Here is a 13,936-nt window from a genome sequence, read left to right on the forward strand (position 1 = left end):
GCGCCCAGGTGGCATCCTCACTAGGCTTATTAACACATGAATACTACTGTGTAATATATTCTAATATTTAATACATATATTTTTAAGAATTACAATTTCAGACGAGTTTCAGGTGTGGGCCATAGTCCACTGAATTTTTAGAATTTGCTGAGTGCTGATTCAAATTGACCCACATTTGGCCCCCGGGCCGTAGTTTGGACAGCCCTGTTCTAAACAATCCAGACACAGATCAATTATAATTTCTGACACAAAGATTACATTGATCAGTGTCTGTAGGTGTGTTATAGATGAATGACTTACACAGGGCAGCAATAGGAGAATAAACACTGAAGGCTGGAGTAATGCAGAATCCCATGTTTATTAGACAGTCATTAAGAAAGGTAGTATTGCTTTACTTTATCGTGTATCCAGTGTTGGAAAAGAGGCAGTCCAAACTCGAGTCAGACCGTGGACATATTCTGTTTGTACGTCGTTGGAGTGTACCGTGCAGAGGGGAAAGTAAGCGTTCACAGATTTATTTCTCACACAATAGCCTTTCTCATCCACTCATACACAAAGTCCTCCTGGCCTGAGAAAAAACAGGGTCATCTTTTTTTTTTCCTAAGTGCTTAGTCAACCGTGAAAACATTTCATTATCCCGTCAGCAGTTTACCCAAAGTACTTTCCAGCTCTAGCTACAAGGGGAGGGGTAGGTCCAAATGATAAAGACCTCAAAATCCTGGTAAATATTGTCACTCAATCACATACAAAACAACTCAAACACTACTGCACACTAGAGTTTTAATTAAAGTAAGAAAGAGAAAGTTAATGTAAGCATCTAAGGGGGGGGGGGGGGGGGAACTAGGAACAACAATCTGAAACAAAAATTCTCATATTATTCATGACATAACTTATGCTTTGATATAAAACACAGCGTATTAGCTGAGCTAGAGTGAAACCTACACAGGCTGTAACTGGACACGCGTCTCTACCTCATCCAGTCTGCTACCATTTCCATTTGGCAACTGTTCTCATCGGGTGAATCGCTGCGATCAATGTGCATATGTTTATTTTAAACCGCAATATAATAAAGTATTAAAGAGGAATGATGTTTTACTGAGACCCCCGCCCCTATACCCTCTTTGTCCCGCCCCTGAATTCCCCCCAGGTGAGAGGAGAACATCTTCACATTACTCCCCCTCTCCAACGTTAGATAGGACTTGGCACAATTGAAATACCCTCTTCTCACCCCCTCCCTCAAACTCCAATTTCTTATATTTTTTTATCTTCTTCACTTCGCTGCTCCCCCTCTCTCTCTCTGCTCGATGATGCTCAGTTCCATATCTTCAGGAAGCTGTCCCAGGATCCTGTGCAACACGCCATCCCGTCTGAGGAGACCCCGATACAGCTCACCCTGTTGTCGTGACCCGCCAGCACTCCTACAGGGGGGAGGGGGAAACATCAATACACCTGAGTATGGCAGGATTATGTTTTATGATACTGTATTAGTCTCAAAAACACATAGGTTTACATGCAAAGAAGTGAGGCAGACAGATTGCACAAACAACAGTGCTGTGATATTCCATGTTATAGAGACTGTGACCAAATGCAGATCCCATCGTTCTGGCGTCATACAGTCAACTTTCAGTCACAGATTTTATGCTTCTTATGTTATTTTTTCCGTCACATTTTATCTTTATCTTTACCTGTTGGTTTTTGAGATTGAATTGAACCCCTATTTTGTGATTATGGAGTACTGTGCCACCATATTCTTGCACATACACAGCAACTGCTAGATACCTAGGGACTCAGTTTGTTGGATTGTGAACTAAAAGGTTCCTGGTTCAAGTCCTGGGAGAAAAAAAACAAGTGATGTCGGGCTGCCCCTGAGCAAGGCACTGTCCCCTACACTGCTTCCCCGTATGCTGTACATACTAGCTGCCCACTGCTCCTAAAACTACGGGGGACCAATAAAGGACTTTGTGATGAAAAGATACTCAGCGATCTGATCCACTGAAAAAGAATGCAGATGCTGAAAACTCGATCTCATATCAGGAGTTTTATTTTAAATTAAAGCTGTGCATAAAACAATGTCACAGCCACCACGTTGCTCTCTCTGTTTTCCTCCCGTACTCACCGACTCTCTCCGATTTCAGCATGTCCCAGATGTTGACGTTGAAGTCGTCGTGTCCGGCCAGGAGGAGGCGTCCGGACTTGGAGGCGGCGAGGGAGGTGACGCCACACATGATGCTGGAGTCCTGGTAGGTGATGAGCTCCTGGTCGGCCCGCAGGTCGTACAGCTTGCAGGTGGCGTCGTCAGAGCCTGTGATCACTGCGTTACCATTGGGGAAGAACTGGGGGGGGGGGGAGAGAGAAGGGGTTAGAAACTGGAGGAAAGTAATGCACGTATCTGCTCTTTAACTTTGAAAATCCTCCTCACCCCGATGGCGTTGATGTCGCTCTCATGGCCACTGAAGGTCTGTCTGCACTGAGCCTCTCTGATGTCCCACAGCTTGGCCGTGAAGTCGCACGCTCCTGAGATGAAGAACTTGAAGTCTGGAGACACGCCCAGAGACATGCAGTCGCCCTGATGTCCCGCAAACACCATCTTCTCGGTACCCGTCTCGATGTCCCATAGTACGCTACAAAGAGACGGACAAAAGGTCGTTATGTTTGGATGAGAGAGAGAAAAGTTGCAGCTGCTTTTTAGTCTCTCAAATTATAAAGCTGACACCATATAGAAAGTTTCTATGCTAGATTTTCAATGAAAGGCCGCAGTTGTGTCTAAAATATGTCAGAGCTTGACTACACTTAATGGAAGGGGACTTTAAAACAAGTAACTCTTGCATCCTTTTATAGTATTCTTATTTTCCTTGTATGTTGCACTGTAGGAGGAGCCTCATATTATTTCCCTTGCCACAACAACTACTACACTGAAATGCAGTTTGGATCAGATTAAGTATACTGTATTCTTTCCAAATAGTGATTTTTGTTAACACAGGTAAAAACTTTAGAAAAATAGCCTGTCTATTATATCTGAACTACTTTAAACCAATGTTTAGACTGAAGAAATGAACGCTTCATGGGACCAATTATTAGTTAGTAAGTAGGTACATTGTTTTTAGGTTTAGGTTTGTATAATATAAAACTCTCTATTCAATTCTAGATGTGTTGGTAATTACTGTTTATTGTAAGTACTTTGTGCTTAGTGAGTACGCCCCTGTTTTAAAACTTTGAAGGTTTTATCGGGGTGTCACATATCTCCTTTCTTTCTGTATCTTAAAAAAGGAATTTCATTTAATTATTGCTAAAAATCATTTCACAATAATGCTCTCATTGATATTTCTATAGAAAATGTTCATTAAATTCATCTTGAACTTTGTTTTTTATGCGTTTTGTCTCTTTGGCAAGGAATTCAATACTCAAACTGCCAAGTGTAGGGAGGTGGAGTGAGGCCGTAACCATAACTGTACAAAACCGTGCAGAACAACAATTACTCTAATGGATAGTGAGATTTAAAAGGCCCTGGATTAATTACACAACATTATTATACATGCAATATTTGTTTGAAACCAATACGGGAACATAACGACAATGCTATCATAGTATTTTCTCACCAGGTGCAATCTCCAGAGCTGGTGATGATCTCAGTGTCGCTGAGGAAGCGGCAGCAGGACAGGTAACCTGGGAAAACCCGAATATATTTTATATTGAATTTATTGACCTGGTTTGTCCACACTTGTTTAAAAACACAAAACCTTTTACAGGACGTAAACCAAAGAACAGGATAACATGTATGCCTTAAATCTTAAAGCAACTTCCTTTAGAATAAATAAATAAATAGGTGAATTAAAACTGACGTTACTCAATGTTCTCTTTGCCTCAGCAGTGTTGACAGGCATTGACCATGAGTTAAAATATTTTGAAAAAATAGAAAAATACTATACAAAAATGTGTAATTTGTAATTTGTGTCTTTATCTTTTTTATGTATTTGAAAGGCAGTAAGGACAAAACAGTTACTCTAAGCTGAAATGCAAAAAAGCTAATGAAAGAAACTGAAAAAAACATATAGCCAACATAAATAATACTATTTATAAAAAAATAACAACTGAAACAAAGAATAAACTGAAATGTTGAATTACATTTTAATTCAGATAAATATTTATTATTAAAATAAATTAAAAATGTGTGCAAAAAGAATTTAGGGAGTAAAATGAATAAATAATAAAACATATAGCCTGGCTCACATAAATAAATATATATATATATAATCAAAATTAAAAAAGACAAATTCATGGACATCAAGATAAAGCTAATTTAAAAACCAACAAAGAGCATCATTGGCTTCGAGACGCTTAATTTAAAAAAATAAGTAAATAAGAAACAGACCGAGCAATTACTCGACTAACAGTTCAATTACAATGCAAATACTTATCATAAAATCAAAACGTTGGACCTCATAAAGTGGATAAGAGAAGGACTCAGTGAAGAGCATCAGTGTCTTTTACTGATTTAACTCCCCCACCTGTGTGCGCCGCCAGCTCCCTCATGACCTTGACGTTCCCGTCTTTGCCCTTCAGGTTGTAGATGGAGCACATGTTGTCCAGACCGCCGCACGCCACCAGGTTCCCCGAGGGCGCGTACGCACAGGTCATCACCCACGACGACTTCAGAGGGATGGCGTTCACCTGCGGACACACAGACACTCTTCAAACCAGAAATATTTGCACATATTGTACTCACACTACTTCGAAGAGCGAGCAGTATCCTGTTCATATACTTCTGTTTACTAGATTGGGTTGATTATTCTTAGTTGTTCTTTATTTTTACAGCTTTCTTACTGTTCTCTGTATATTTGATTGTGTATTCTGTCTGTATTTACTTTTCAGGTTGTGTTATGTAAGGTGTTATAGGAAAGCAAACTCTTCCACATGCCTTACATTTGCCCTAATCTACCATTCCATGATCTACCAGCTCTCCTTTTCCATGTCCTACCTTGTTGGTTGTGATGCTGTCCCACACGATGAGCTTTCCATCTTGTGAGGCACTGACACACAGCCTGGTGGTGTTACAGTCGTAACAAACACGGAGAAAAGAGAAAATTAGAAATGTACACAAAGCATGTACCTCAAATTCACCATTTAAGAGTACTTTACAAATCTAATTTACCAACCACAATTGCATTTATCAGTAGCAACCTGTCACACGGTGGCTGTAAAAATAAAACAGGTGCTTTTTCAATTTGAGTTTGATGGATGAAGGAGATTTCAAACGGTCTCGCTTCTTTCGATTGTGCTTCTTCGTTGCTTTGTCTCTCGTGTGAATGCGTGTTTGTGTGTATTTACGTGGAGTCAGTGCCCCAGTGCATAGCGTAGATCTTGGCGAGGTGACCCCTCAGAGTTTTCCGGGTCTTCAGCTGGACCCGCCCCACCACCGTGACCCCGGACGCCGCTTCCTGCAGGGTGGTGTCCTGAAACGTCTTACGAGCTGCCTGTGTTTGGAGCAGAATCACACACACACACACACACACACACACACACACACACACACACACACACACACACACACACACACACACACACACACACACACACACACACACACACACACACACACACACACACACACACACACACACAGGTTAGTATTTTTCTGAGATGTGGTTAGAAATAACAGGTAGACAGTGAGTAAATAAACTCAAATACGATTCTTAAGTTCTATTTTGACAAATTTCAAGTGAGCACTTTCATTTTAAGCAACATATATTTCCACTCCACTACATAATGCAACATAACCCATAAAGCAGTGGTGGAAAGTAACTAAGAACATGTAATCTAGTACTGTATTTAAGTATCATTTTGGGCCACTTTTACTTTACTTAAGTATTTAACTGTATTGCTCATTTGAACTTCTTTGTATCTGCAACTTCATCACTTTTCAGAGGCTTACTTTTTGCTCCACCACATTTATTTAAAACTCCTAGTTGTTGGTTATTTTGTACACAAATCACATTTAATGCAATATGATGCCGATACAATATTCTAAAAGTGGCTCCACTGACAATTTGCAGCACTGAAACGCTCGAACATGCATTTTTGAATGGTAAATCATTATTTTATGATAATAAAAGAGCAACTCTGCAAACTGAGTACTTTTATGCTTGCTACTTGAGGTACATTTTGCTGATAATACTTAAGCTACATTTCGACTTGGATGCACCCGGCTACAGGTAATCATACTCATTTATAAAATGCAGATACCAGTCAGTATTCCTTTTACCTGTCAGAAAACGGAGTACTAGCGGAAGAAGTATTTTCTACTTAAGTAAAAGTAGCAACACTACATTTAAAAAGCATACTTAAAGTACCAAAAGCACTCCTTATGCGTAATGGCCCATTTCATTTTGAATAACTTTATACACTGCTGCTGGATATATCCTAACCGATAATATACGTCAAAGATTATTGAATAATCTCTTTATATTTTGTATCAGCGAATAATTCATATTTAAAAAGTAACTAGTAACTCAAAGTAAAGTACAAGCTGCTCAAAAACTGTACTTAAGAGCTTGAGTAAATGAACTTTGTTAATATCTACCACTAGAAATGAGCCACATACTTCCTCTCCTATATTTGACAAAAAGGCTGTATTTTAACACCATAGTATTTGTTCTTTTAGTAAAGGGTAAAGAACTTCCTCCACCTCGGCACAGACAAATTAAAGATATGAATTCAAAGTGAAAGGCAAAGCCCCGTAAAGACAACAATAAGCTGCATTGTTTATCAAAGAGGACATGTTTAGGTATACTGACGGTGATCTGGTCTTTGAGATTTTCCATCTCCTTTCGCAATTCCTCCATTTCACCCATGGCGCTGGTCGTTAGGCACTGTCACCAGTGGAGACAGGGAGAGAAAGATGATGATCCTGAAATCAAGACAGCAAAAACACACATTAGTCACAGTGAGATCACTCGAAAAAATAGATGTAAAAGCAGTGTTTCCTGTCAATAACAAAGAGAATACTTCATGCTGGAATAGTACCTGCTCCTACCTGGACACTTTGTTTTCCTCCCTAGCTCCAGTCTCCAAGTAACTGCTATTTTGCAAGTCAAACTGGCTCTCGTCTACTTTGCAAACTTTCATAAACAGGCAGGACCTACACACGCAAACCACACCACACACACACACACACACACACACACACACACACACACACACACACACACACACACACGAGTATTTGACACTAACAAAGTATTTGCTCTCCATGTGATGAAACATCAATAGAGAGCACGCAACTTCACCCCGAATGTACACACAAACCAGTAAGTCCTGTAACAATGTCAGCAGCTCCGACGCTTCAACACATCATTCACAGCGCCAACATTTAACACTTCAGAGCTCCCACTTTAATGTAATAACGGCGATTGAATTAGGTTAATGTCGTGATTAAATGAGCAATGTTTGGCAGCAATCACCTTAATGGACACACAGTGTGGACAATGTAATCAAGGCCCAAAAAAGGGAAAGAAGGCAGAGTCACAAAAGCTGATTTCACCGAAACAAAAGGACGATAACTTCATGAGAAAACCACAAAATCAACAGCAACAAAATAAGACTCTTCCTCTCTTGTGTGGATCTAATTCTTACTATGCTATTCCCTTTTATCTTACCTTGATGCGTCCCTCTTGTCTTTCACTATTTGAATGAATGCTCCTGTCAAAACATATGACCGAGTGCATTTGCCTCTAATTTGTTTGAAGTAAAAAGGAGAGGAAGGGAGTGAAAGAGGGAGGGAGTGACTCTGTAAGAGAAAGAGATTTGCTTTAATTGTTGTGCCACTGGGCTTTATGCTTTATCCATCTGTAATGCCTGGAAGGGATGTGTTAAGATACAATGAAAGGGCTGATTTAGGGCCTTTTATAGTAGCACCTCTGCAGCTGAAATCCTGATGTCTCCTGATTTTTAGGCCTCTTGTTCCAGATGGTGAACTGCCCTCAATAACGATTGTCGTAATGAGTGTTTTAGTCGTGCTATTAGCCTTTTGCCATTCTGTCCCCTTGGACCCTGCCATTGTTGCATGTGATTAAATGACAGATAGGGCTTGCTGGATGGTGAAGTGCATTAACACAGCCACAGGATAGGGAGGGAGGGAGGGAGGGAAGGAGGGAGGGAGGAGGGGTGAGGGAGGCAGTGGGGGTAAGAGGCGAGAGGCAGGAGAGTGAGTTTTAAATCCTACTGGCTGAGATTTTAAAGGGAAGCCTTTTGAATCAAATCTGCTCTCATCCGATTACTGACTGCTCTTTGCATCTGGATAAGAGATGGAGAAAGGGATGGGGATGGTGGTGGTGGTGGTGGGGGGTAGGGGGGGTGGGGATAGTGGGATGAGAATAAGGGAGGGGGCAGATGGACGACGCACAGAGAGTTTTGAGGTTTTGAGGACGGCAGTCTGTGAAAGGGTTTTCCGCCTGTGAACTTGAGGCAGTTTGCACATTTATGCTGAGAGCTGTTTCTCATTTTCAGTCCAACCACAAAACAACCTCCCTTAAACATGGCTGTCGTTCACTTGATTCAAATGACTGTAGATCGATTCCTATTGTCCTGTAATTCCATATATTTCCTGTATTCCTCATAGCCCGTTAACAAACTAAACCTGAGTGGTATAAAGATATATCATGTGAGATAAAAACACCTCTTCCTCTGCGACCCGACCCCGGATAATCGGTACGAAAAGGATGGAAAAAACGTTTGATTTGAAAATGATTTGACCACGTTAATACTTTTATAGCTGCTTGTAATTTATCTATGAGTTTATAATGTTGCTGTGAGTTTTAAATCAATAACCAGGATTTGTTTATGGTGATATGGGATTGTATTACCTTCAATGTGATTATCTAGCATTTCTATCTGTAATTCAAAGTCAAAATGAGACGTACCTTACCTAAACTTCACTATAGCACAACTCATATAAGTATTAAGTAACATATAACACAATCTAGTCCATAATTCCAGAGCCTAGTCTTTACAAACAAGCCATTTTCCCTCCTTTTTCAAACACTCTGAAGTAAAATATCCACCACACACGACACATCCACACAAACAAGCTAACGTGGTTTTATGAAGCAGATTATGTCTGACAGTATTTAAAAAATCAGACAGCAAAGGGAAGTTGTTTTTTTTGACAGATTATCAATCTACACGACCAAAGCAGTGTTGTATGCTGATCCCATGTAAATCCCCCTGCTGTGTGCCATAAACACGAGGTAAAACGCATTCAATGGGTTTCGATTTGAGTGGCATCTCCGTATTTCACGTCTATACATGTCTTTGAATGTACTGTTAGATCACAAGTATATGATATTGTCAGGAACTTTTAACTTATTTAGGTAAAGGATATATCATCATGTCAGATTTGACCAAACTGTGGATAAATGTCAGTTTTTATCCAACCTTTTGCATGTGATCCATCATCCGAGCAGCGGGACACAGATTCCCAACTACCAGGAACAACATATGTAAACACAGCATCCACTCACCGATATGGAGACTCCTCGGGTGTTTGGTCAGATCTTAAATCACTTTTCCTCCAGTGGTCTCCCCTCTGCTCGTTGTCATAAGTTCAGCCGCCCTGTGATACACTTTCTCCCGCTCATTCACTTTTGGTGTCACACACACACACTCACTCACACACACACACAGTGGGATATTCCTCTGTCACTCAATCACTCACTCACTCACTCTCTCCACTGCTCCTATGAGGAACAGATGAGGATTGGAGGGATGAAGGGAGATCAGTGATGAGGGGATAAACCCTGGGATGGACAGAAAGAAAGAGGGGTGGAGGTGGGGAGGGGTGAGTAAAAAGAGACAGAAAGGGAGAGGAGACTGTGGGGGAAACCAAACAAGGTGCAGAGCTTGGTTATGGGGTCATGAGACATAAGCTGGGGGTGAATCCGAATCAAAAACTAAGAGATGGAAATCATGGAGGGGAGGGAGGGGGGGAGAAGATAAATAGAGGGTCGGAGAACATGGCTTTTTATGGAGCTAAAGGTAGAAGATCTACAGCATGACTGGCAGCACGGTTTGTGTTTTGTAAACCCGAGGTGAAGCTAATTTTAGAAAGTTTACGGGCAGAGCGATTGGTGGAAGGTACGGGGGTGATGCAGAGAAAAGCAGCAGGGTCCGGGAGAGAGGTCTTTCTGGTTCATTGTCACCGTGTAGAGCTGGAAGACTCATAAAAGTAGCTGTGGTAAATTGTAAAAATACTCTGTTAGAAGTAGAAGTCCTGCAATCAATCTAACTTAAACTGAAGGGCATCAAAATACACTTAGAGGAACATAAGTATGAGTATAAAAGATAGAGACGATAGAGCGTAAAATACAAATAGAAAGACAATAGAAACAACAGGACCAACATAGGGTAATTTCACTAATGGTCACTAAGCAAACAGTCCCACCAGGCATGCACACACACATACATTGTACAGGATATGTGTCTAAAATGTGCTTTTTTATTATACTGTCTGTCCATTTTTGTCCTCATGTAACACCTGAGGGTCCCTGTTTGGCTTAAACATGCTCAAGTTCTGCTGCGATAGATCGAGTACAAAACAAACCCCGAAACGTAGAAGTTATTGCTCTCGTACGGCCATGGCTCAGGAGATAGAGCGGTCGTGCTCCAATTGGAGGGTTGGTGGTTCGATCCCCCAACCGGATAAAAACCCCAACATCCACGTAGTGTGTGTGTGTGTGTGTGTGTGTGTGTGTGTGTGTGTGTGTTTGTGTGTGTGTGGGTCATCCTGAGCAGGTGTATGGCAGCCTTCTCTCTGTGTGAATGGGTGAATGATGACTTGTATATGTAAAGTGTTTTGAGGGGTAGCAAAGACTGGAAAAACGTTAATACCACTTAATATTTTCCCCTTCCTGTTAGAGAGTGTGCGGTTTCACGTTATACAACACGGTGAATCACCTGTGTTTGTTATGAAACGGCACAGACTGGGCTCAATAACATGAGGCTGTACTTTCAGGACTTTTATAAATATGGTGGTTTGTCTGCTGGGATTCAGTCCTATGAATCAGCTGAATCCTGAAAACCTTTTTGTTGGTAAAGTTTGACTCGGCCTTTATGGAAATGCTCACTCTTTTCTCATTGTAGTAGTCCCGATTATTTGTTTGGCTGGTTAATTATGTTTGTATTTCACTGAGCAGATAGAAAGAAGGTCCCAACACCATACCATATGTTTATTTCCCAATTATTCTAGGTCTCTATGGACTAGCATGGACGGAGATTTCAAGGCATATTTCCATATAGTTTACAATGTCTAAGAAGCCTTTATGTAATTGTTGTGTCTTATCACCCTTCTGTATATTTCTTCTACAAATTATGTATTTATTTTTGGGATTTATCTATTTATACTTTTTATTATTTGATTGCATGTGGGGAGAATGTGTTCTGTGTTTAGAATCGGAGGATGAAACCCTCTTTATTAGTCACATACATGCACACAGCAGAGCACACACAGTGAAATTGGTCCTCTGCATTTAAACCATCCTATAGGAGCAGTGGGCAGCTATCTGCAGCGCCCAGGGAGCAATGGGGAGGGGGGGATTGGAGGTGTGGGCACCACAGCAGGGCCTAGGAGGTTAACTAGGACCTCTCCAAGTAGCAGTCCACTTTCCATATTTCAAGTCTGTTGGGGACTTGAACCGGTGACCCTACGATTCCCAGTCCAAGCCCCTACTGACTGAGCCACTGCTGGACATAAGGATGTTTAGGATAAGTAGAAAAAAAGGGGTTAAATATTGGTATCATGCTCCTTCTTGATTGTGTTACCCTGTGAAAATTCAATATCTATATATCTATCTATATATTTTAGACAGTTTTCAATGTATCTCAGAAACGCTGAGATGGAAAAGCTGCTTCCTGCTGATGAATGTGGTCGTACTTAAACAGTGGTTGTGTTTTATGCATAAGATTTAAAAGGTGTATTTGTTTTATAACCTGTGGACATTTATTCGGTCTCATTTCCTTTTCTTTTTTTAAATGAGTGCACTGCAGACAGAGTGCAGATCTACCAAAGCAAACAGAGACAATGCAAACAAGTACAGAGTCACATTAATGTCCTTTTAAGTTCAGCAACTGTGTTTCTTAAAAACCTGTATTTGTTGACCTCTAGTTTTGATCCTTCGGCAGTCAGGGAGGGCTGAACTATGTTGACTTTCTCATGTTGATTGTGTCTAGAATTTTTGCTGTGAACAAACACGGTGAAACAATATATGAGTATGTCAACAACGTTAATACAGCCAGCACTAAAAGGTTTTAAGTTTACAAATTAAGGGCGAGACGTGTTTTATCTGGCATTTTGCTGATATTCGGAGTTCTTCGGTGCTCCCAGCCTCCTGTTTTCATTACTAAATGCTGTGTAGAAAACCGAGGAAAGCATTTTGAAGGCTGTGAAATCACACAAGTGACCAGGATGCTGCTGTAGCTGATCGTGACCTTTGACATCGCTGTAAATAAAGTCAAAATATCCTTCAAAGATGGAGTATCACATTTGGATGACACAGTTTTCTAGTTGAAAAGTGACGACCTTTGCCCTCTCTGACACTGTGAGGACAGCCGCAGAGAGGCTGTTCTGGTCGAGCTGTACCTGGATTTGGAGAAATGGAGCATAAAAAACTAAAAAGGGGGCCATTGCACTTAACATGACCAGGATAAAGACAAAGAGGGCAAGTGTTGTTTTGAGTTTCTATTGGATTAAAATTCATATGAAGTTAGTACACAAAGTCATTTTTAGGAGAGTAGATTTGTCTGTAAAGCCCATCAGGGTCACATAACCTTGTTTTGAATAAATGGGGTGTAGGTGGGTGGAGTCGGGAGGGGTGACGGGATTAAATGCCATATCGGTCAACAACTATTGTGACATTTTGAATCATGTTTTTTAATCCTCCTGTCGAGTCCCATGTTATTTTTACACAGAAAAGTGATGTAAAGCATCATAAAGGAAGGCCAGGAATCACGAGCAGACACCTAATGAGTCATTTGGATCTAAAATAGTAGCTAATGCGTGACAGTGAAACAGGCGGGACGACGCTCACAGCACTTATAATGATAACAGGATGCCGGGAGTCCAGTTTTATAACGACGACTTACATCAGTTCTGCTAATCACATAAAGTAAGGAAATATGACGTCATGCAGCAATAGATTTCATGCTGTTTCTCACTATGTTAAGTGTGTTATTGGAACAGTAGACGACCAGGGCGCTTAGGATATCTACGATGCATTATATAGACATAACACCTACTTAGGAGGAGATTAATGCTGACTTTTAGGGTGCTTCAGCGCGTGATGGAGGGAAAAGGTTAAAACCGAGGGTCCATTAAACAGGCCTGCCGACCCAATTCTGCAGTGGCGGCGGCGGGGGGGGATTATAACACAGGGGGGAGTGAGAGTGTTAATATGGAGGCTGTAAACAGTATCTAATGCACTGGACGGAGGAGAGGGCTGCACTGGTTGTAATGGGAAGGATAAAATGGAAGTGGGTGGTCGAGTGTCACCGCGCCGAATGATTAAATGATCTCCCGCTGGATTACTATTCCATATTCTAAATGGGGGATTTTTTAAGCTTCATAAACAAATGCACTCATTTATGAGGGATTAACGGTAATCTCTCTATTTCTATCCTTTTCCCCCTCCTGTGCAGCTCTTTCTCCCTCTCTCGCCCTGTTCCAGTTTCTCCCTCTCCCTGCCTCCAAGTGTAGTTTCTGACACAGATGTGCTTTTACACTTTCCCGCCACTGCGCTCCCGTCTAACCGCTCATTTTATCACATGCTCCTACTAACAGGCCCGAAATGTCGAGGAACGTATTAGGTTTTATTTTTAATCAGGCTGTGAGGTGATCACTTAATAGATTACGCAGCATTTCGTTTGACTTTGCTGTCCTCTCTGTCCCTAA

General features: G+C 41.1%; 1 protein-coding gene across 7 annotated transcripts; it reads right to left on the bottom strand.

The window, feature by feature from the left end:
- Positions 1–339: 339 nt before the first annotated feature.
- Positions 340–9,758, bottom strand: gnb3a (guanine nucleotide binding protein (G protein), beta polypeptide 3a). Of its 7 annotated transcripts, none has more exons than XM_063878371.1 (10): positions 9,516–9,635; positions 7,021–7,135; positions 6,792–6,904; positions 5,326–5,471; positions 4,976–5,039; positions 4,506–4,668; positions 3,597–3,663; positions 2,420–2,621; positions 2,117–2,333; positions 340–1,418 (listed from the first exon to the last, which is right to left on the bottom strand). In XM_063878371.1, exons 3-10 carry the CDS (start codon positions 6,846–6,848, stop codon positions 1,312–1,314), a joined length of 1,023 nt encoding a protein of 340 aa, XP_063734441.1. In that variant the 5' UTR covers positions 6,849–6,904; positions 7,021–7,135; positions 9,516–9,635; the 3' UTR covers positions 340–1,311. The 7 variants fall into 7 exon arrangements, with proteins under 7 accessions (XP_063734441.1, XP_063734440.1, XP_063734437.1 ...); XM_063878370.1 differs by having other exon boundaries at positions 7,031–7,135; positions 9,516–9,537; XM_063878367.1 differs by lacking the exon at positions 9,516–9,635 and adding an exon at positions 7,653–7,731 and having other exon boundaries at positions 7,031–7,135.
- Positions 9,759–13,936: the final 4,178 nt, after the last annotated feature.

Source organism: Eleginops maclovinus, chromosome 3 (genome assembly GCF_036324505.1).
Source record: "Eleginops maclovinus isolate JMC-PN-2008 ecotype Puerto Natales chromosome 3, JC_Emac_rtc_rv5, whole genome shotgun sequence".
NCBI lineage: Eukaryota > Metazoa > Chordata > Actinopteri > Perciformes > Eleginopidae > Eleginops > Eleginops maclovinus.

Coding starts and splice junctions, on each gene's coding strand:
- gnb3a (XM_063878368.1), bottom strand. CDS start 6,848: ATGGGTGAAATGGAGGAATTGCGAAAGGAGATGGAAAATCTCAAAGAC. Junction 5,040..5,325: donor CACTGGGGCACTGACTCCAC/GTAAATACACAC, acceptor TAACACCACCAG/GCTGTGTGTCAGTGCCTCAC. Junction 3,664..4,505: donor GGAGCTGGCGGCGCACACAG/GTGGGGGAGTTA, acceptor GGGTTTTCCCAG/GTTACCTGTCCTGCTGCCGC.